Source organism: Falco biarmicus, chromosome 6 (genome assembly GCF_023638135.1).
Source record: "Falco biarmicus isolate bFalBia1 chromosome 6, bFalBia1.pri, whole genome shotgun sequence".
NCBI lineage: Eukaryota > Metazoa > Chordata > Aves > Falconiformes > Falconidae > Falco > Falco biarmicus.
The window spans coordinates 44779777-44802889 of NC_079293.1; the positions used below are offsets into that span (position 1 = coordinate 44779777).

At 40.4% G+C, this 23113-nt stretch overlaps 1 protein-coding gene across 1 annotated transcript in view; it reads left to right on the plus strand.

Moving 5' to 3' along the window:
- Positions 1 to 23113, plus strand: part of UST (uronyl 2-sulfotransferase) — a 166402-nt gene that overhangs the window by 53575 nt on the left and 89714 nt on the right. The window contains exon 2 of the mRNA XM_056344173.1: positions 8014 to 8057. Coding sequence (XP_056200148.1) covers positions 8014 to 8057 — 44 coding nt within the window. The remainder of the gene's footprint in view (positions 1 to 8013; positions 8058 to 23113) is intronic.

Below are 23113 nucleotides of genomic sequence, written 5' to 3' on the forward strand. Positions count from 1 at the left end.
CCCCAAAAGGCACCAAGAAACATAGTAGTGTGTATTTATAGAACTGACTGCATTTTTGTTAAGGTAAATCTTGCTAAGGAAATTAAGAAAAGAATACAAGTCATTACAAAATATCTGGCACCTTTGTGACAGAAATTAGTAACAAAAATCTTTGGTGAGGGAAGAAGACCCCGTATTTAATCAGTGTCCACTTGCTATGTGATACCAGAAAGCAGAATTTGAGAACCAGCTGAAAAGTTGAGTGAAGGTGAATAACAGCTTAATGGGGCTTTGAAGTGCATTTAGTAAAGAGTTACCTGGCCGCAGAGGTAGATTGCAGTCTGTGTGCTCATAGTGAAAAAACAAAATAGTTTGGCTTAATAGCACTTTTTGTGGGGAGGAGGGGGGAGGGTCATCGGGTATTTTCTGTGCTGTCTTGTTAGAGAACTGCATATCTGCTTTTCCTTTGAGTGCAGGAAAATACCTGTTGGGGCTGGTTTTATTACTTGATTCGCTTCCTGACCCTCCCCCCACCCCCAGTAGTAATAAAGCAGTTTATTGACAAAAAAAACCCAAAAAACAAATGCTAAAATGAAACACCTGTCTGTACATTTGAAATGCTTGTTACTTTTCTGTATAAGGTGTGTTGAAATAAGGCTTAACCACACAATTTGCAGAGGATCTCTGATTTTGGAGTAGCTTTGCCTTCTGGAATCTCCTGTCTTTGCAGAAGGATAGCCATGCCTAACCCGCACCTTCCCTGTCCTGCCTGCACCGCTCTGCCGCACGTGCTGAAACCAGGAGGGCAGCAAGCAGCGTCTCGCCGGGGTAACTGGGCAGGCGGTGTGCCGCTGTCAGGAGCAGCAAGGATGGCTGAACCTGCAAAGAGCTGACAAGGGCAAGGAGGAAGGATCTCAGAGGAGTGGAAGGGGGCTGAGAACTAGCAATGCAGAGGATAAGGCTGCTGTTTGTAGGTAGGTTGGGCTGGGGCCAGTATATACTAGGCAGTGAAGACTTCTGGGTGCTAAAGGCCAGTACAAGAAAAAAATTGGTGTCAGCTGGTCTTGGAAGACTTCTGAAGGAAGGATAAGATGCACGTGTCTGGTAATGAGGGGTTAGGAAAAGTCTCCCAGCATGGAGCAAGAGTCACAGAGCAAAATATTCAACTGCTTGATATGTATGTATATAGGACAAACACACAATGTGGGTGCTTGTAGTAGGAAGATTATGAACTTTCTGATGTCAGACCATCTAGGTATCTCTTTGTGAGTTTGTAAAAAGGAAGATTTTTCTCCTTATTTGGGAGTGGTTTTAGCCAAGTTTTCATTATCAAATGTTCAGATTTGATTTCATCTAACCGAAGTTTCTGAACATTCACTAAAATGGATCTTTCATCTCTTACTTGTGGAGTTATAGGCTGGAAACTCTGTCATTAGAGGGTAGAAGCAAAAGCAGAAAGCACCAGGAGTGTTGCCAATAAACCCAATGTCTGCAATATTTTCATTTTATTGCTTGCTGTAGATCACATAATTTGGAGAGGTGGGTCATATCAGAACCTTGATTTTTTTTATTTTTTTTTTTTATTTGGACTAAACCACTGAAAGTTTTTAACTTTTTGTTTATGAATTACAATGATAAATTTCAGTATGCTTGAATGTAACCAATAATGTGGACGTTTCTCCTAAGAAACTGGTTTATGGAACAAGTTAACACTCTAGTCTTCAGTGTATTAAAATGCAAGTGTATAAATATATGAACACTAATAGATTTGGACAAACTGGTAAGTATACAGAAAGTCAGTATTCTTAAATATTTGTTTTCATAGAAGTATTTTTCTTCATTTAGAGTCTTTCTGTAACGTATATTCTGTACTGGTTTAGAACCTACTGTTATACAAATCCTCCGTATCTGTATTTCAGTACTACTTTTATATGTATTACATATGCAGGATTGCCCGTAAGTTTTCAAAAACTGTACTTGTGTGCCAGTTTTTCTCCTAATTGTGTTAGAAGTATGAAACTGGTAGATAAACAAATCTGAGTTGTATCTTCCTGAAGTTTCCAGGGTTCAGTTCAGTGGGTAATAAAGCCAAATAGGTATTTTTATCATGTTACAGTTTCTTTGCTTCATTGCGTGCAGTGATGTAGAGTGAATTAAATGTATAGGTTTGGTGTTGGGGTTTTTGGTATTTATGATTTAAACAATGAGGAATAACCAAAATGTTTTGAAAGGCAAGAAAGGAAGCAGAAAAATCCATTTTGGAATATTTTTTTAAAAAACAATGCTTGCTTCATGTTTTTTTTCATGGTCAAATTGAAATTTTGACAGGATGTTAGTTTTGCACAGAGGAAACCAGTTGTAGGTACAGAGCCTTTTACATATGAGGGAAGAAATTGCAGTAAATCACTTTTTATTCCAGTACAGACTGGTTAGTGGGGTTTTGCTGTGTTTTGCTATGTTTAATCTTCTCTGCACACGTCTGAAAAAGTTCCCTCTGTTAAAGCTGGTGTGGCCATGCTGACCTGAGCAGTAGCAGGGGTTTTCTTTTAGGTTGGGTTTGAGCTGGGCAACATCATTCTGCTAAGCTGCTGGTTTTCACATTGTAGTTCCTAGCCCCCTTCCTGTCTTTGGACCACAAAGGGCTCCATGACATGGTGACTAAGAACATAGTATTTCAGATGTGCAAAAATCTGTGAAATGTCTAAGGATGTCCGCTCCTCTGCTGGGAGGAAAAAACCATAAAGGTGAAAAAAAAATAGGAAGAGAGACACCTATAAAATGCAGGAGGCTGAGAATAAACTGCAGAAACCACCCCCAATCTATTGTTTCTGACAGTCCTGTCTGGCCTGGGTATGTGCTACCAGCTGTGGGCATCTTATTTGAGTTAAAGGTTCTAGTGGTAGAGCCTCCCCGGTGTTTTCTGTAGTGGGAAATTTTTCATGGTGGAAAGAAGAGAGCGAGGAGATTGCATAGAGCAAAATAACTGGCACTGGGAAGCTATGAACTGATTTTTATTGTAGATGGCTTTCCGGTTTCTTGCTTAAATAATTTCTTGTCTGGAAGCCGAGCAAAACTGATCCTCTTCTGATGACTCACTGGCACTTTTGTTCATTTGAAAGCACAGTTCTTAATGATTAGGGGTGCTTGGTGCGGGAGTCATTCTTCAAAGCCCTGATGTCCAGACCAGAAGACTCATCAGACAACTATTAAAACTGTTGATTTCCTTTAGATGTCAGATGATCTACAGGATGGTGTGCCAGTAGAGGTTGTATCGGCACCTGGAAGTTTGAGACTGTGACCAAATGAAGAGAACAAAGCAGGATTTTCACAAGACACATTAAATTTGGCAGTAGCTGGATCTCAGCTCCCTTAAACTGCTGCTTGTGATTCCCACCAAGGGAAAACCCTGCTCCAGGAAAATAGTCAAAACTCCACATTTTCCATGTTGACTTCCTCCCTTCATGTCTACTCAGTTCTTTCCACGTGATACCTGAATTGTTTAAATGGAGTGACCCCGTTTTCATTGCTATCAAAGGATCTTCAGTTTATACACAAGCCCATTTACCACCTCTTCCCGTACTCCCTGGTCATTTTTTTGGAAAGGCATTTTCCACGATGGCAGTTATTCTTGTTTTCTGTGGTTCTGAAACCGGACACAGTAATATTTGTCGTTAATCCTGGTGACTGACCATCTTTCTCTGTGTAAGCTTGGCTGGCTTCAAGCAAAACCCCCACACTTCAGTGATTCCAAGAAAAAAGGAACATATCCACAAGGTTTCCCCAAAGATTTTGCATACAGCTGATTCATTTAACCTCAAAGACAAAAAATTATGGACAAATTTGGACTGTTTCCACATATTCACCATTTTCTGTAATAAAGCTGAATTATTTTCTTTTTCTTTTTTTTCCAACAGAGGCTGGAGGAAACTGTTCAGTCAGCTCAAGTGCGCTGTTGAGCATGTTTGTGGAATGCATAATACCATTGTTTTGAGACTTGATTATTCTGTTTGACTTGTTTCTAATGCCTTACACTTTCATGCCCTTACTGTAAGGCAGAATATACTACAAGGGAGAAAATTTCATGCTTAAAGAATAAATACTTCTCTCTAGGAAGAAAATATCTGGAAGTGTCTTGTCAGGCGACAACAATGTCTTTAGTAAAGTTTTTAAAAATTACTTCAGAGAATTTATTAAATAATATTTTAAGAATAATAATTTTAAAAAATTAAAAATAATTTAATGACATAGGTTGCTCTGGGGCAGTGGGCTAGATTTTTAATGAGGGGAGAAGACCTAATCTATAGCTTTATCATATCCACCAAAGAAAGACTCTTCTCTTCCTTGTGGCACTTAATGATGTCAAACACATGCTGTCTGTGCTAGAGCATATAAAAGCTGTTTAGTAAAGTTCTCCATCTTAGATAAGCTTGTTGTGTTGATGCAGTTACAGTAAACACTTGAGCTTATGAACAGTGGTTTCAGTGTTCGTGGTATTTGCTCCTAAGCCCCTGATTTTTACTGTGCAACTCTTCTTTTTGTACTACTTTGTCGCCTGTTAGGGGACAATAGTTCATAGATTGGCTTTACCTTGGTATTTCTCTGTTGTTGCAATATTTGTAATGCTGGATTTTTCTTTTGTTTTTAAACCAGCCTAGTTGGATATGTGTTCTCTGGAAAGTGGCCTTATGTGTGAAAGAGGCGCCCTGTCTTAAGTTCATAAAATTTGTAAATACCCAACTTGGGAGTCATGCTTATTAAGTTTCTCATGGCTCTTATTGTGTTAGAAAGTCATCATCTTACCTGCATGTTTTCTGCAGAAATATTGTGACCTAAAGTGCGCATTTTTCAGGATACTTCTGAATGCATTAAGGCTCCTGTAGTGTGGCCCCTGTTTTGCAAGCACAATGAAAGCCTGATTCTATGACATGATGATCAGTGAGAGCATGTGCAGGGCTTCATGAGATTAAGGAACTGGCTGGTGTACCCCAGAGCTGCCCACTCTACTCCATCGCAGCTGGATTTGTTGAGTTATTTTAGTGCCTTTTACTTAGGGTATGGTACGAATCATACAATAGAAGGTTTCACTTTTATTCTTGAAAAAAAAATACTCGTTTTAAACTTGAACCCAGAAGTATTCAGACTATTGGATTGATGTGGCATGCTGTGGATGCCGAGATCGACTCTGGTTCATATGCCTGAGGAGCAGAAGTAGGAGGCGATCTGGCAGGAGAAGGGAGCTAGCTCAGCACATGGCATGTGGGGCAGTGTAAGGGGATGGGGAATGTCTGCAGCTTTCCTTCCTCTGCTGTTGGTTTGTAAGTTATTCTGACTAGGTTTCAGGTCGCTACTCTTAATTTCCTTGATCACTTTTGTCTGTCTAGCAATTAGTTTGTATCCCTCCTAGTTGCTTCTGGGTTTGAGCAAGTAACTGCTGTGAAGACCTTTATAAAACAGGCTAAAATTGCACTATTGTCTTTCAAGTGGGTACAGTAGTAACTAGACTGTGCTGTAAAAAACGAACATTTTAAGAACAGAAATAAAACCTAGAGGATGCATTTTCAAAGCCAGGAATATTTTGATGTTAATCATTAAAAAATTACAAAGGAATGAAAATGCAGTATGCATGCTAAGTACATAGATTACTTGTACAGAGAGGTGAAATTTGTTATTGGCTTCTAATTTTAAAGAAAATCTCAAAAAGGTTTCTGTAATACAACTCAGACACTTTTGACACTGCTTTATAAGGTACTCTAAACTATGACTAATGATCATTTCTCAAGAGAATGTGGTAATTCAAATCCTCTACAGCAAAACGGTTTGTGATAGGTGATTGCTAAATATATAGCTAGTATATGTGTAGTTTATATTCCTTTTTATTTAGGTAAGCGTAAACTGCCTATGTTTTGCGGAGATGAGAAAAAATACATGACTATTAACGTATCCTTCTTAATACCAATTATAAAATTCAAAGTTTTATTATTCTTTTTAACAAACCGGTAGTTTTTATATAATGTTTATGGCATTTCTGATGTGTTAACTTGTTTAGACAACAAAAATGCTTTTTTAGCAAACATCACTTAAGCATGCTAAAGCATGGAACAAAATGAAACAATTTTCCTGACACAATGAGAAGACCATAAGAGCTATTTTTATCAACGACAGTGTTGGTCTTTCAGCTTGCGTGATTACGAAGAGCAGAAAGTTGCTATGAACTGTGTAGCAACAGCCTGATCCTACAGGAAAGTTAAATCCCAAATGAGTGTGAAAGGAGAGGCACTAACAGAGCTTTCCTTGCTCCTCTCCCAGGTGTAACTCTGGGATTTCCTGAAATGCTTGTTTTTAAGTCCATCTCACTCTGTATGGCGTAGCTACTTTATTGGAAAGCCATATATAACTCTGTTAGCAGTCTAGGAACTGAATTTGAATTACTTCCCTGGCAATTAAAATTGTATCAGAGGAATGGATAAATAGAAATTATCCTGAATATGGAGAATCAGCTGTATTATCCATGGCATTAAATTAATCAACTGGGTTGTTCAGAGGATGGGTATTTGTGTCAAATGTATAGAAAGATGAGTTTCTGGCATGGTTCAGAAGGTGACCGATGATTTCAGATGACCATCGATAAGTTACCGTTCTGGCTTTAGTAGTTGTGCAAAATTGCAAGATCAGGGTGGGTACATCTGTAAAAGAATGAATTTGAGGTATTGGAACTTAACTTTAGATGAGTTGGAAGACGTGACACAAGTTGCCATAGCTTCATAACCTATGCTAGAAAAGCAGAGAAAAAAACAGAAAGCAAAATACTTCTGCAAACAAATCCTGACTTTTTATTGTACATGGAAATTTATCACACTCACTCACACACAAAATTCTCCTTACTGCCTCCTGGATCCAGAAATCTATGGGGTTTGTGGCACTCCGAAAAACAACGTGACCCAGTGTCCTTTTGGCCAGGTTGGCAAGAGAAGAGCTCTTTGGTGCCAAATGGTTTTATTCCCACTAGCCTGTGTTGCCCTGGAGGCAGTATCTGCTGCCCATGCAACATCCCAGGAACAGAGATGGTCATGAGTGGGTCATGCTTTTTACAGTCTTTCTCCATGTGACTTATGGATATATAGTAGGCACTTGTAAAAATGATTTTCGTACTCTGTACTGATGTAAGATTAGAGCAGAGGTGGCTTTGCTGTCTTTGGTAGGAGGATGACTGAGAGGAGAGGCATCTGTGGCCCGAAGGGAACTTTCAGACTTGCTGCAAGGTTTCATCTTCTGCTGGGACATGTTGGGAAAGCTCCTGATTAATCCTTCAGAAGAAGGGTTCAGGAAGGACAGCTACAGGGAAGACAGCCTATGGGTGTATGTGGGAGGGTGTATTTTATGTGTGTGTTTGTATTGCAAAAAAAAAGTCTGAAATTGTTGCCTTTTTTATTGTAGCTAACTAAGAAGGGAGGATTTAGAAGCTTTTTTTTTCGTTTTTGAACCTTTTCATCTGAATTAATGAAGCGTCTTGAAAGAGCAGGTGTAATTACATCAGAATACAACTCCCATTCAATCAATACGGTTTGGGAACAAAAAAAGTAGCTTGGAGGTTGAGGAAAATCCATCTTAGAAGAGGGATATGTGAATACTTGTCAACTCCATCAGACCAAAATCTAATTAAGGGCTTTGATACTTTATTATTTAAGGAATCTTTTCAAGGTTAACTGTGCTTAAAATGTGCAAGGATGCAACCAACAGTTTTTGTCATGCAAATAATTGAAGGCTGTGATTACTTAATTAAAGCTGCCTTGGCCCATTTAGGTTTTTGCTAAAGAGACAATGTGCATCTAATCTTTTATCACAAATGTAGCCAAAACAAATTAGTTTTGTTTTTCTCTTGTTAATCAAAAATTAAAGCAGAGGATATTTATTTTCCTTGAATTATTTAAAACCACAGAACCAGTGGGATAGAGATACACTGGTTCCACGAATTGGCAAGTTTTGAAGTTGCATTGGATGACTTTTGTTTTATCTTCATCCTTCTTCTTTTTGTAGGAAATTCCACTTACTTGGATGACCACGGACCACCCCCTCAAAAGGTGAGCTGCTGTTATTTTGCGTTTGCTTTCTTCTTGCTTTTTTTTGGTTTCAATTTTTAATTAATAGTATGTTTACTTATGTGCAGAGCAACTCTGATGAGTTTACATCAACAGCACTTTGCCTTTCCAACTCTTGTTCCCCACAGCATTTTCAGGCATTTTTAAGTAACTTGGGTTAAATCTCTGGGTGATTAAACTAATGGAATTTTTGTCATTGAGTCAAGGGGAGCCAGGATTTTAGTGATGTTTTGTCTGTCAGTGTATTCATGCAAAAGCAAGACACTGCCTTTGGAGCTAATAAGGCAAGTGAAGATGGCCCTTTTGCTGGTAGCAGTTCCTAGAACATGGACTCTGCTGCAGGTGCAACACTTTCAAGCAGAGCAATAAGATATATTTAATGAATGTGTGTAATGAGTCCTTTTATAGGGATGGGATACACTGTTCTCATCATGTGTGACTGTGCAGCATCAACCTTTCCCTCACTATCATCATGGTACCTCATGATGTTTTCAGTGAGGACCAGCATTGTGATGGTTTCTTCAAGAGGAAGAAGTGGAAGCAGGCATTTAGGGTCTGTTTGTTGTTTTGGGGTTGGTTTTTTTGGTTTTTTTGTTGTTGTTGTTTTTTTTTACTGTGTGTTGGTTTATTCTCTAAAACACAGTTTGGTACTGTCTTGTGTCTGTCTTCCCAGACAAGAAGGCTGTTTTATAGTAGCCATTTAAAAAGAAAAAAAAAAGAAAAGAAAAAAGAGGCAGACAACAGTTCTCTTGTGACTGTCTTAATTTCTCCAGACTCAATTCATTTCTGTAGGTACAGTGTAGTATCTTACTAAGGTATTTGGGTAGAACTAACTGCAGTTTTGAAGTCTTTGTGCTGTGCAGTTGCAACACTTGAAGGTGCAGCTTTTCTGAAAGTTTCCTTTCCAACTCATGCAGAATTCTCACTGTCACTTGTAAAACACCAAAGCAGAAAGGGAGGCAGAGATATTGTGGTTATGTATATAATAATAATTAGCCATAGACTAATTTATATAATATAGCCTATGGCTTTCTTTAATAAAAAACTTTTCAAGTAGTATTGTTTTAATGAAGCTTAGATGCCTGAACGCTTTTGAAGGCCCTGTTGTTATTAAAGTAGAAATTTTACCTGTTTCAAGAAATTCCTAAGAAAGGGCCAAGATTCCGTGGTCGCTTCTAGCCAAAAAGTGGAGCCTGCTGATGAAAAGGTCCCTTTTTCCTCAGTAGTGCAAGATTGCCACCAGGCTGATATAGGTGAGCTAGAGCAGTTGCCTGAAAATGGGTCTGTATTCTAATCTAGTTTCCAGACATATTGTTTCACTGATGTGGCCCACGGTGAATGCTAGTGCAGCAAGTGGGAGTGGGTAGTTAGAAATGGGGTGGAGGTGAAGAGCCACTATGTGTGATGGTCCTCACTCATCTCTGTTCAAACTGACCATAAAATCACATCCTGAGCCACCAGTCCTCGCATTTAAATGTTCTGTCACATGTGTGTATCAGTGTGTTGAAACAGTTGGCTTTTGATCAGCAGAAGGAGGGTAATGTGGAAAGCAATTCAGTTTAGCTTAGTTACCAGTAAGAGCAAGCTACAGTAATCTGGGTTTCCTCACCTTTTTGCTGCAAAGTCTGTGTGCACAAGACCTGTAATTTTTACTTGACGTGGATATTTGTTATGCTCCTAAAGTTCAGACAACTCACTTAAAGGAATGATGTACGTCTGATTTTCATCCCCTCAACACAAATTACTCACTTTTTCTGAATGCATAGTTACAAAAACAAATTGATGTAGACAAGTGGCAGAATCAACCTAAGTTCATCATTACTAACTGTGGTGGGACAGGGGGAAATCTAAGGCTAAACAAGTGTTTCACACCTAAAATTTCTTCAATACCCTCTTCTGCTCTTAAAAGATTTTTTTTTTTTCCTTTGGGTACTCTGTGCTTCTCCTGCCCAGAAGTATTAACAGCTTGCATGGAGTAAAGCATTATGTTTGTCAGGTCTTCATAGTGAACACTCAGCTCAGAAGACTAAAGCAATGCTTGTGTTGGACCTGTATTTTTCATGCTTGTGTTGGCATTAGCTAGGAATGCCTAGCTGTGCCAATAGGGAAAAGGCTGTAATCTAGATAAGAGTTTTTAACCTTGAAAACTTTCTTCAGATTTTGGTCCTTTTACTTCAGGAATTTTGTGTTACCATTAAATGGTGCTGTGGATGGGAACTATACTCCAGTGGGCAATAGCAGCTGGACAGGTTTACCCAACCCAGACACTTTCCTGTTTACATTATGAAAATTTCTTTTTCCTATCTAAATACTTTATTTTGAGGTGTGTTCACAGCTTCATCCAGCTGCATCTCAGCTGTCTGTAAAAAGGCCAGCTGATTAGATACCTGATTGGTTGTGATTAGCTACTTAGTAAAGTTTTGGGGCTTCCTCTATAATCATCCTCACTTCTGAAAGCTTGGTGAGTAGCTCAGTGCAATGACAGGTGTAACTTCTGTAAGTTACAGGTATTATGCTTTTTGAAGTACACGCCTGTGTTTACAAACATTGATAAAAGATGAATGCACACGTTTTGATCATCCCTTGCACAACATATGGGCAAGCCATCTTGTTCTTGAGTGGATTTTTTTGTTTTGTTTTTCATTCTTCTAATCAAAACACGAGCAGAGATTTGTAAATGAGCAGATAATTCTTAGTATTTCCTTAGGGTCATGTATTGCACAAAGATGCTCTTGCTTCGTAAATCTAATGCATTGCATTAATAGTTATGTGCAGTTTTTTACCTTCCTGCAGCCTCAGCTCTGAACTGTGAACTCTGCCTGTTTGAGTGAAAATAAATTCACTGTAATTGTCATTGTCTTTCAGGTAGCCTCTCTTCATGTGACTAGATAGATAACTTTACATTTAAACTAATAGATGGTTAAGGTCAATAATTGGTTTTATTTGGCATATAAAACGATGCCAGAAGGAATTAATCCTGAATCCAACGCTTAAAATATTTCATTAAAAATAGTATTTTCAGTTGTGATCCTCACAAAGTACAGATGATACGATGCACCTTTCTTCAGTAGCATGTTGCTTCAGTCTTTACTACCAAGGCCAGCCATCAGGAATCCCAGACCCTGGCGGCAAGAGGAGAAGGAGGTCTCCTTGGTCAAGGAGGATCGAGTTAGAGATCACTTAGGTCAGGGGGCCTCAAACTTTTTAGACAGGGGGCCGGCGCACAGATGAAGTGGCAGGAGGTCATCTGCGGCTGCTTGGTTCCAACCCCCCCAACCCCCAGCCGGGGGTTTCTATAAATACCAGGGGCCGGATTGAGAACCCTGGGGGGCTGTATCTGGCCCATGGGCCGTAGTTTGAGGACCCCTGACTTAGGCAAACCTGATACCCTGAAATCCATGGGGCTTGATGGGATGCACCGCATAGTGCTGAGGGAGCTGGCAGATGTTATTGCGAAGCCACTCTCCATCATCTTTGAAAGGTCATGGAGGACAGGAGAGGTGCCTGAGGACTGCACAAAAGCCAATGTCACTCCATCTTCAAAAAGGACAAGAAGAAGGAGGACCCAGGAAACTACAGGCCAGTCAGCCTCCTCTCCAGCCCTGGAAAGGTGATGGAACAGCTCATCCTGGAGGTCATCTCAAAGCATGTGGAGGAAAAGAAGGTTATCAGGAGTAATCAACATGGATTCACCAAGGGGAAATCGTGCCTGACCAACCTAATAGCCTACTATGATGCAGCAACTGGCTGGGTAGGTGAGGAGAGAGCGGAGGATGTTGTGTGCCTTGACCTCAGCAAGGCTTTTGGCACTGTCTGCCATAACATCCTCAGAGGGAAGCCCAGGCAGTGTGGGTTGGATGAGTGGACAGCGAGGTGGGTTGAGAACTGGCCGAACGGCAGAGCTCAGGGGGCTGTGACCAGCGGCGCAGTCAGGCTGGAGGCCTGTGGCCAGCGGTGTGCCCCAGGGGTCAGTGCTGGGTCCAGTCCTGTCCAGCTTATCCACCAGTGCCCTGGGTGCAGGGACAGAGCGCACCCTCCGCAAGGCTGCTGGTGGGACAGACCTGGCAGGAGCGGCTGATACAGCAGAGGCTGCGCGGCCCTTCAGCGAGACCTGGGCAGGCTGGAGAGCTGGGCAGAGAGGAGCCTAATGCAGTTCAACAAGGGCGAGTGTGGGGTCCTGCAGCTGGGGAGGAACAGCCCCCTGCACCAGTACAGGCTGGGGCTGACCTGCTGGAAGGCAGCTCTGTGCAGAAGGACCTGGGAGCCCTGGTGGACAGCAAGTTGCCCACGAGCCAGCACTGTGCCCTGGTGGCCAAGGCCAGTGGGATCCTGGGGGGCGTGAGGAGGAGCATGGCCAGCAGGCCGAGGGAGGTGATCCTCCCCCTCTGCTCTGCCCCGGTGAGGCCCCATCTGGAGTGCTGTGTCCCCTGCTGGGCTGCCCCGTTCAAGAGAGACAGGGAGCTACTGGAGAGGGTCCAGCAGAGGGTCCAGAGGCGGTGAGGGGGCTGGAGCATCTCCCTTGTGAGGAAAGGCTGAGAGAGCTGGGCCTGTTCAGCCTGGAGAAGAGAAGGCTGAGAGGGATCTTATCAATGCGTACAGATCTCTGAAGGACAAGGTGTCAAGAGGATGGGCCAGGCTCTTTTCTGTGGTGCCCAGAAACAGGACAAAGGGCAATGAGCACAAACTGGAACACAGGAATTTCCATCTGAATCTGCAGAAAAACTTCATTCCTTTGAGGTTGAGAGATCACTGGCACAGGCTGCCCAGAGAGGCTGTGGAGTCTCCTTATGTGGAGACATTCCACACCCACCTGAGCATGATCCTGTGCAACCTGCTGTAGGAGAACATGCTTTAGCAGGGGGTTGGACTACATGATCTTTAGAGGTCCCTTCCAACCTGGACCATTCTGTGATTCTGTGTAATGCACAGACGAAAAAGTCCTCCATTTTTTTTCTTTCAGTCCTGGCAGTCACTTACCCTGGAAAGCATACTTGTGCCCTGCTGTATTCAGCTGCAGTCAGTCCTGCGTGGCACTGATATGTGAAGCTCTTCCAGCATTTTCCTAATGCCTGCTGTATTGATCAGAGGGAATTACAGCATGCCCTGAATGAAATGAAAGCACGAGAGGGTAATTTGGTAGATTTGGGAAGTAAGTTTTAGAGCCAAATGGAGTGTAATTAATGCGTCTCCTTAAAAACACTTAAAAAGTAGGAACTGAGATAATGAACAACAATCCCTTGCACAGGGTTGAAATGACTGATAGCTAATATCGATGCTATGGAGTTAGGTGTAATGGAAGGCCACCAACAGGTGATACACATTGGACTGTAGCTGTTTTGCAGAGTACATTCCAGTGTTTTTTTGGAAATTGTATCAGTTTTGGCTTTTCATCATGGCTTGGTGCCAGAACTTTGGGTTTTTTAAATACTATGTGGGTTTTTTCCCCACTGGAAGGACTGAAAATAGCACTTGTTCTCTGAACAAGGAATAGCATCATGACGTTTCAGGAGATCAGGGTACTGGGCTGCTTTTTTTCAAATAAAGGTGGCAGTAGCAATTTTCTCAGTGCAAGCAGAGAAGGAAAGCTTTGCCCACTGCTGTACATGAACGTTGCTGTGTGGTTCTGGTTCTCTCTTGAAGGCCAGCTGAGCAAGCTTTTCAAGTCTTCCCCCAATAAAGGTTTACTTGACTGTTAAAAGATTAGCGTTTGTTGCCCCTGCCAGTGATATAGAGGTTACCATGCCAGTGGTATGAAGGTAGTGTGTCTGCCATAGGCCCTTCTTCTTTGGTCCTTAGGCACCAAGGACAAGGACTTGAGTGAAGATTGACTAATCCTAGATTTTCATGAGTTCTAAGACACAGATCTGTGCATGCTTCTCTGCAGATAGATGAAACCTCCAGTAACCATAGCACACCTCTGGTCTTGCTGGTGTGACAGATAAAAAAGGTGTATAGTTTATCCAAACTGAACCTCCTGTCTGTCATAAAAAATGACTCTTCAAGTTAAAGCACTTGAATTTCCTAGTTCAAATCTGTATCTCACCACCTCCTGCGGGTTTTTCTTATACACGTCTGAAAATATCAATTTTAAAGTTTTTGCAAAGGTGATTTCTTTATTCTTTCTCTGTACATTGAAGTTTAACTGATGGCTGTAGATGCTGCTAGCCTGTTTTTAAAAAACACATGTGAAATTGATGTTCATTAGTGACTGATGGTGTTCGGTTGATATATTTAATGTCTGAGCATCTCAGCAAATAAAAACAGATGTATTTTGTACCAGTATTTGGGCAAGCTATTTCCTTAGCAAAAATTCCTGAGGTTTTTACCTCCATCCAAGATGGTGAAGCTGACCTGTGAGAACAAATGATGAGATCTTTATCAAACCTACTGTTGTTACTGATTGAAAGCTTTTCCCCTGAGAACTTGGCATGAGAATCAGGATACGTCTTTCTTGTGGTGCAGCTGATATATACGTGTAAAGTAGCTGTGCACATCAATGACAGATAAATTACATTCAAGTGGTCTGTTCTTTTCTTGATGTTTTTCCCATGGGATGTCTGTCATGGACCCAGTGTCTTTTGGCAGCTGCTTAGATGTCAGCACAGCCCTATGCTTAGCACATGTGTGACAGTGCTTCAAAGCTTTACATGAATACGAAAATGGATGTGGATCAGGATAAGGTCAAAATGAAAAGAAATGAAATGCATACACACAATAAGTTTGATCTGATTTTATTGTTTTGAAGCCAGAAAGTAAATAAATACCCTTTTCACCATTCTTGCAGTTCTCACCTAGTACTTACATGATAATTGTTCATGTCCTCCCTTGTGGGTTAAGACTATGGGAAAAGATGGCAGAATCCTTGAGTGGGCTTTGGTACATATGTAGTGTATCCAGTCCTTGTCCCCCGAGTTGTCAAGCAGTTAGGATTTTTTATACTTTATTATATTTGAATTTAAATCTTATTAAAAGTTGATGTTAGCATTGCCCCCATTATGTCGTGTTTTTATGTTAATCAAGTTTTTGTCAGCTTTATTTTTTTCTAGTTCTTTTGATAACAGTACTAAGATCACAGCCAAGAACGGTGCATTTTTCTTTTGGTTTTGATTTAGTTTTTTTTTTAAGTGGATACTTCCTTTTTCATTTTAACTTGTGTTTTAGTTCTAGTCATCTTTTTTGAGAACATGATTTTAGCCCTTCAGCGCTCTGCAGTCTAAAGTGGTTGATTTGTTAGGGATGAAGTGCTAGACTTCAGAAAAACACAACCAAAAACCAAGCAGGATTTCTTTCCTTTTAGGTACATACTTACTAGGGATTTTAAGAGCATGAATAGTAGTGTGTGTGTGTTTGAGGGAGTTGAAATTCTCTGTTTAGCTGTTCTAAAACAAATGGTGGATAATCTTTGAAGCAATCCATCCAGGGCAGGGTGGGAGGAGAATTCAATGATTAAAAAAGCCCTATCCAGTGTGAAATGAAGAGTTGTTAATGAGACGGTCATGCAGAGTGAAAGTTTTCAGCTAGCAAAAATTGTCAGAATTTAGAAACACTAAAGTAGAGTAACTTCCTGTGGTTATTAGACTAAATACCTGGCTGATAAAATCAAAATATTAGAAGAATTCAGTAAGTGCCATAACCACAAAGAACCCCTTCATAGTGTGAAGTATTGTTTTACTGTATAACTGAGTTTTTGAGCATACTACAGTCAATAAAATACTGTGATTTTAAAAAGCATAAAATATTTCTCCACTTCCCTCAGTTTATTAAAGGGTGGTGTAAAATAATGGTAGAAATATTGGAATATTTTTTTATGCTCTTTTAAAATTGTGTTCTTCCTTATAAATGACAGTATCTCTAGGGAAGAAAAATATTATTTTTCCAGAATATTTCCCTCTTATCTATTATTTGTAATCAGTTGGAATCCTGCTGAAGCTACAGATGGTGATACAGCACGCTAATATTAGAGATATTGCCAAAAGCTAGAATTGAATCTGTACTATTAAGTGTGAATTGGGTCATAAAAATATTCGAATAGTACTGGAGTACTAATTCCTGTTTGTTTTGTTCATATTAATTTATTGATCAAGAATCTTCAGGACAAGAAATCATTTTACTCTATGATTTACCAAAATAGAGAAGATGATTACTTATTTTTTAATACTTCTGCAGTTTATAGCATATCAGAAAGGTGTTGATACAGGGAGGCTGACTGATGGTTAATGGGCAATACAAAGAGACTTGGGAAATTAAAGCCAGATTGCCTGTCACAAGAAGATAAATCCATGAGGGGATACTGTGCATGCTGGCATCCTGCAAAAGTTTATACAACAGTGAACTGGCTTTTTACTAAGCCTGACATTTTCAGGCTTCTCTATTTTGAAAGACTTTGAGAGACAACAGGGATGTGGGCTTTGTGCATGACAGTAGTCTGTAGTTCTTGTCTGTCGTTCAAGTATTTAATTTTTTTGATTTGTGCTTTAATTGTCAGGCTGTGTGCATAGTTAAAGGTGAATTTTGCTTGCCTCTGGCATTAACACAGAAGCCTACCCACTGCACTGTTACACAAAATACCAAAGTTCTGATGTCACCAATTTTGCAACCTGTAGGTTTGGTTCTAAATCACATATCGTAGCTAAAAAAGTACCCAAGGCATTAGCATCCCCACTTTTGAAGCTAGTAGAGCTCTGTGTTTTCACTGAAATTTAGGACATAATCCATTCTGATTTGGTTTTTGTTTACCTGCAAAGCATCCATGAAGATTATTTCACAGCATGTGAATAGCTCTTACAGGTAACAGTTTTAATTTCCAGCTGTTCAATAGATTCCACTCTTCTTCCCCTTCCTTCCATGAATGGAAGGTATTAATAAATTAACATAGCATAAGAGAAGGTCATAGGTCATACCCACTCAATTGTGGCCGCCTTCATTAACTTTTTATTAGGAAGTGCTGTATTATAATACTGAAATCCAATTACAGCTGGGTCTGGATAATCAAAACCTTCAGTGGAAAACAAAAAATCTGCAATTCTGGATAGGGGTAGCATGACAGAGTGTCTTGTGTAAGTGATAAACTGATTTGGTTGGTGTTATACAAATGACTCACAAGGCTTAGCAACGCAACTTTACCATGAGTCTCTTACCACGAGTTGATGCTGTTCTTAAATCCTGAACTGTTACCATTGAACAGTTCTGGAAGAATCTCAGTTGACCTGGGGAAAAAAAAAAAAAAAGCAGCTTGAAGAAAAAACTTGAAAACCCAGAACTTGGGATGCTGTGAAGGCTTGCAAAACTGGGGGAAAAGAAAAAAAAAATTAAAAAAATTGGTATTACTTTGAAAGCCTCATGATTTTGAAGACAAGCTATTGGGTCCTGGCCGTCCTCTACTCAGGCTTTACAAAACTAGGAAGTATGATTTGGAAACAGTGAATAGTGGTGAAGTGCTCTAATAAGGGCTGTGAGCTTTAATCAAAACCAAGATTGTGAACTTGCTTATTAAGTGGTCAACAGTAGAGTCAAAACATCAAGATGTCTTGACTGGGCTTAAGGGGTCTGTGTGAGAGTGGGGGTACTACGGTAATTCAGGGTCTGTGTGAGAGTGGGGGTACCATGGTAATTCAGGGTGAAGGAGGAGTTTGGGCGAGGAACATAAGGATGGGCAGAGCAGCACCGAATAGGTATTTCTCAGGACAGCACCCCTGGCACCACCATGCCCTGGAGAAGCGTGGAGGCCTTTGCTGCTGGCACTGTTAGGGATTGTGAGTAGATGCAGGGAGAAGCTCCCTCCGTTGAAATGGAAAGGAATCCTGCCTTGGTCAGCAGGAATGAGGTTTGGTTTGCCTGAGCCAGCCAGATTGCAGAAGGGTGAAATGGGAGCACTTGATGCTGGGCTTTGTCCGCTGTTGCCCCCACCATGTGACAGGATCCGCCTGTGACTCAGACGTGGACTCTAGTAGAGTCAGGGAAGGTATTTTGGGCCTTTGAGTAATTTTAGATTTAGATACTAGGATTTCTGAACTGGGTTGTTCTGGCTCTGCTGGAAGAGTTGGCCAGCAGCACGTTGTCCTTCCTCTAGGTCCTTCTTGGTGTTACTCCTTCCAGGTGGTGACATACTGTCATAAACTGGATTTGGATCTGTTACGTGCAGAACCTGTAACGGAAATTCAATCCCTTTGAGCTGCTCTGAGCATATGGAGTGAGAGCACCTTGGAGCCAGCTCATCAGTAATGAGTGTGTGGATTGCAATCCAGCAGAACTGGCCTGTTTTACAAATTAAAATCCAGTTATGGCTATACACAACCTTTATTTCATACTGCAATTGACTTATAAAGTGCAGTGCAAAAGACAAGCACGCTGGAGACATTAAAATAAAATATGAAACTACTGAAGGGAGCCCAAAGTAAAGGTTAGGAGGGCAAAGTGAAACATCGTATGACAGATCCTTGGCAATGGTGAAACTATGAGTTGTTGAACTACCTGCAGCCTAATAGATAGTCAACCACAATAGGTACAAAAGGGTTAAGCCTCAATGTGAAGAAAGACAAGTGCATACAGGGGAATAAATTATTTAGTCTACCACTCACCACTCTCAAATCCAATATTATTGGCTCCCAGAGTGAATTCGTGAATATTGCATTGGAAGGATAGAAACTACTGTAAGGTTGTTAGGTTACTTAAGGGAACACCAGTGCTGTGATGTATTATAAAAAGTTTTAAAACCTGGCTTAGCTACTTAATATCTCTCATTTTTTAAGTATCCAACATAAACATGTGGGTTGGATGTGATAGGATTTACCACTTAGAGAGAGAATAACTGTGCCAGTGTGTTCTGAGCACATCACAGAGTACAAAACCCTGGGCTCAGGAGGAAAAGCAGCAGGTTTAAACTTCACAGTTCCAAGATACATATACATATAGTACGAAGCTGCTCTGGAGTTAAAATCTGGCTTGCACAAGTTCTGCTGCTTAAGGGTTTTTTTGATATTACATGGAAAACCTTCCAGTGGAATACTGGGTAATGAAAGTCACACCAAAATTCTTAACCTACCCGAATTCATGCTAGTTCCCTCAATGAATACCAGTGTCAGTGAACTATGACCTTACATCATTTGTGTCCTCTCTCTTGCCTATCTTGATAGGTGCATACCAGTAAGAAGACTTTGACAATGTGATCAACTTTACAAGTAAGAGATGAAAATACTGCTTTTCACAGGAAAACTAATGAAGGTCTTCCTGTTCTTTTTCTATTGTAATCTGCATACACTTACGTAGGGTAAAGAAGAAAAAGAGTGATGGCTTTATGTTCTGCACCCCTCTCTATGACAGTAACAGTCCCAAATGCTTTGATTTTCTAAATGCCGTTCTTAGATGTATTTAAAAGGGGTGTCTGCAAGATGTGAAGGTTAACTGTTCCATTCTCTGACATTAAGGTGATAAGATACAGCACTATATGTAATTTTGGTCCCAGAAGCGGTGAACAAGTCGCAAACTGCAGAAGAAAGCAAGAAGAATGAAGAGGAGGTTGAAAAGCAATCTATGTGAAGAAAGGGTGAAAGGAAAAGATTTGGTTATCTAGCAGGTGTTGGTTCTACTCTCTCCCCAAGCAATCATCTGTTTGATAAGGTGATTCCCTCACACCTGCTTTATCCCTGAGAGGAGTCAGAGCTGCCATTACTTGCACCAGTGAGTGTTGCTGAGTGATGAGAGCCAAGAGTCCTGCTCGCACCTTCAGAGGCTGCCTAACATCAGTGGCCATCTGAAGCTGCTGAGTGAGGACAGCATCTGCTCTTTATCAACCTGTTTGACTCTTTGTATATGTGTGCTGGATTTGAATATTGCTTAACTTCACATACTTGAAATAAACCTAGTTCTGTGCTCTCTTTGGTGGGGAATCTTTTGCAGCAGATCACAGAATTAGAGGTTTTGCTCAGCTGTGAGCTGCTGTTGTAGGAAAGTAAATCAGGTGTAAGGTATAAAAAAAGAATGAAATGTGTTGACAAGGGTGCAGCTAAAACTTTGGAAACCTGATCTTAGACCTATTCCTTGTAATTTTCCTAGGATTCTATTGATATTATCATAGTTTCAATTTGCTGTATCTATAGCCATAGTCTCTTGTAATAGGATGTGATCTGAGACTTAATGGGGAGAGAATTCACTATGATTTGGACAGAACTCTTTTGATGTGTAAGGGTGTAGTACTTCACAGAAAAATTATTGGAAGTTTTGATATTGGCTATACAAATCTGTTTTGTGGGACACATCGTTAGCTTTGGCAGACAGGTCATAGAAGTTTTTTTCTTCAGTCTTAATAGGTTGGAGGACTATGTCTACAACCAGTCTTCTTTTGCTGCTTGTGCTCCATGTGTATGTTTTCAATTTATTTTGGTACTTAGGGATGTTGAATCATTAGAGAACACATTTTAACTTTTTCTTCCAAACAGGTCAGCAGCCAAACAGATGAAATGCATTGTTTGGGGCAGGGCGGGGGGGGGGGGGGGGGGGGGGGAAGTCATTCTTTTTTAATTAAATCAGTTGTTTAATGAAAATGCACGAGAAGAATCTTGTCTCTTCTTCTGCCTTATTTTCAGTGTTCCGCTGCAGCTATATGGCTTTCAAACTTTGAAAACAAACAAACTTCACCCTTAACTTTTTTGTGGTTTCTACTGTATTTTCAGTGACCCACAGAGGAGCTCATGCTGTCTGGTGTGCTTTAGAGTTGGTTAATTCCAAAAGTTTGTCTCTGTCCAGTGTCACTATTCTCTACAGGTGGATCTTGACATAACTGGATTGTGTAGTTTAGCTGGGGAAGAAGGAAGCTAACTAGTAATTTATTTTGTTTTCTCTCTTTTTCATCTTTCAGTCGTGTTTTCTGTTGACATCTCTTTGTGTTGGCAGTTCTTCATTGTAACGCTTTAAAAGTGGGTAAGAATAAGTTGATATTTGTTTGGAATAAGATTTTGTGCAGCAATTCTTGAAGTTAGGTTTGGAATATGTTATCTCTTAGTGACTTTAAATCTAGAGTTTGTCTTTAAATGGGCCATGGCAGGCTTGTGGCAAACCTCAGTTAAAGAGAGGCATCCATTGGATCTAAGATGATCTCAAAGCTGGTGACTGAATTATCTGATCTGTCTTCATGGAACCCACAATGTGAGAACAGGTATTCTCTGGAAATCATAGATCAGCTAAAAATGAAATGCATGGTGAGTCACAAAATTCTGGAATTTGTTGGTATAGCAGGTTGTGTAAGAAATTCTTCAGGTAACAGGCAAGGATGTGCCTTCTAACATCCTATGTGCAATCTTTGGGGGCATTGGAGGATGAGAAGACACACTGGAGAGGAGCGGACTGCTGACAGCAGTCAGGTTTGCAGATACCTAACAAGCATCCTCCATCACTCATGAGCCAAATGGGGTATTGCTTTGACCCAGTAAGCCATTTTTTAAGTTCTTATAATTCTGTCTTAGTTGAACAGGAAAAAAAAATTGAGAGGTTGTACTGAGAAGGTGTGATGCTATATAGAGATGTGTGATGTCAGCAAATGTTACATTGCTTTCATGATCTTAACCAGTTTTGTCTGTGTTGGCTTCATTCACTTGATAAACATGGAGCACTGTCTGACCACAGGTTAGTGTCTGTTCAGGAAGGAGAAGCCTGTTCTGACACCTACTTCTGGCCCCTCTCATGAGTGAGGGCAGGGCAGGAGTCACTTACATGCAGAAGTTGTGAAGGTAATGGATTGCTTTCTGGGAACATGTAAGGAGTTTTTTATCTGGGAAAATCGTACCTGGGCTGGGAAATTTTTGGTGAGTGAGCAAAAATATATACTGGATCTGGCTCAGTAAAAGTAGAATGATTTAGGCCTTTGGGTGGATCCCTAAATTGTTGAACTGCAAGTAATTATCCAGCCTCATTTTGTTTTTTTAAATGGTGCAAAAGTTTACCTGGAGACAAAGCCACCAATGAAGATGGAAGCTGGGCTTTTGTCAAGGTATCTGAGAAATGGCTCCTCTCCTGAGACTGGCAGACCTACCCTGCAGAGCTGCTTGACAGTCGTCATCTGTAATGGAAATTCATATTGGGTTAAACTTGCTTTTTCTTCTCCTTGATTTCATTCACAGTGGTTCTTGACATCATCTTTAACTGTGAAACAAAAACCAAAAAAAACTCAGTTTGAACTGACAAGTAAATTGTTACATAACTTTCCAAACCCCTGGAGAGAGCTGTTGTAATTACACTGTGGGTTTTACTTTTTTATAGCTGTAAGTACTAATTTATGTAACTACAAAGTGAATTATATGTTTGAATTGTTTATATTATCTCTAGGCTTTGGTGCAGTGCTCAATAAAGTCACTCTAGTTTAAGTTGTGTATATTACATGACTGTCAGGTTGCCAGAGCATCACCTCAGCAGTTAGTCAGTCTACATCACACATACCCTCATTGTAAAACAAAATGTAATCCAATTAGCATTTTGTAAACCTCCAGCTGCTGTTTTCCATCTTGTTTCTGCAAATACAATAGAAGCCTTCTTTTGAACTGCCTCCTCTGCCACCATCTCTTACATTGTCTGAATCTGTTGCGAGTATTGTGAGGGGGAAAAGAAAGAAGTTCCTCTCTGAAAAAGTTTTAAATTTTTTGCATTTCCAGATCTGCCTGATACAAACTCAGGTTTCTGGAAGAAGTATTTCTTCTTCTAAGAAATTACTTAGCATTTTCTAAACCACAGAAAGCAGATTTGCAGCGTCTGAAGGGAACTGGTCACATTAAACAAATGCTTGCTTACATAAAAAAGCCTGTGTACTGCATGGCTTTGTGTACCAGGCTCACCCTCTGGTGCATTTAGGTGTCCTAAGTAGAATGGTGACGTAAACAGGTGAAACATGAGCAGAACTTCAGCAGTGCACCCCTAAAGCTAGCACATTCAGCAGTGCTACAACTGAAGTTTTGATTACCTTTAATGACTGTGGTGTTCTGAAGTGAGCTTTGAGCTTTAGCATTTATCTTGAATCTTGTCCGATTTTACCAAAGTGTATTCAGATGTTTGCT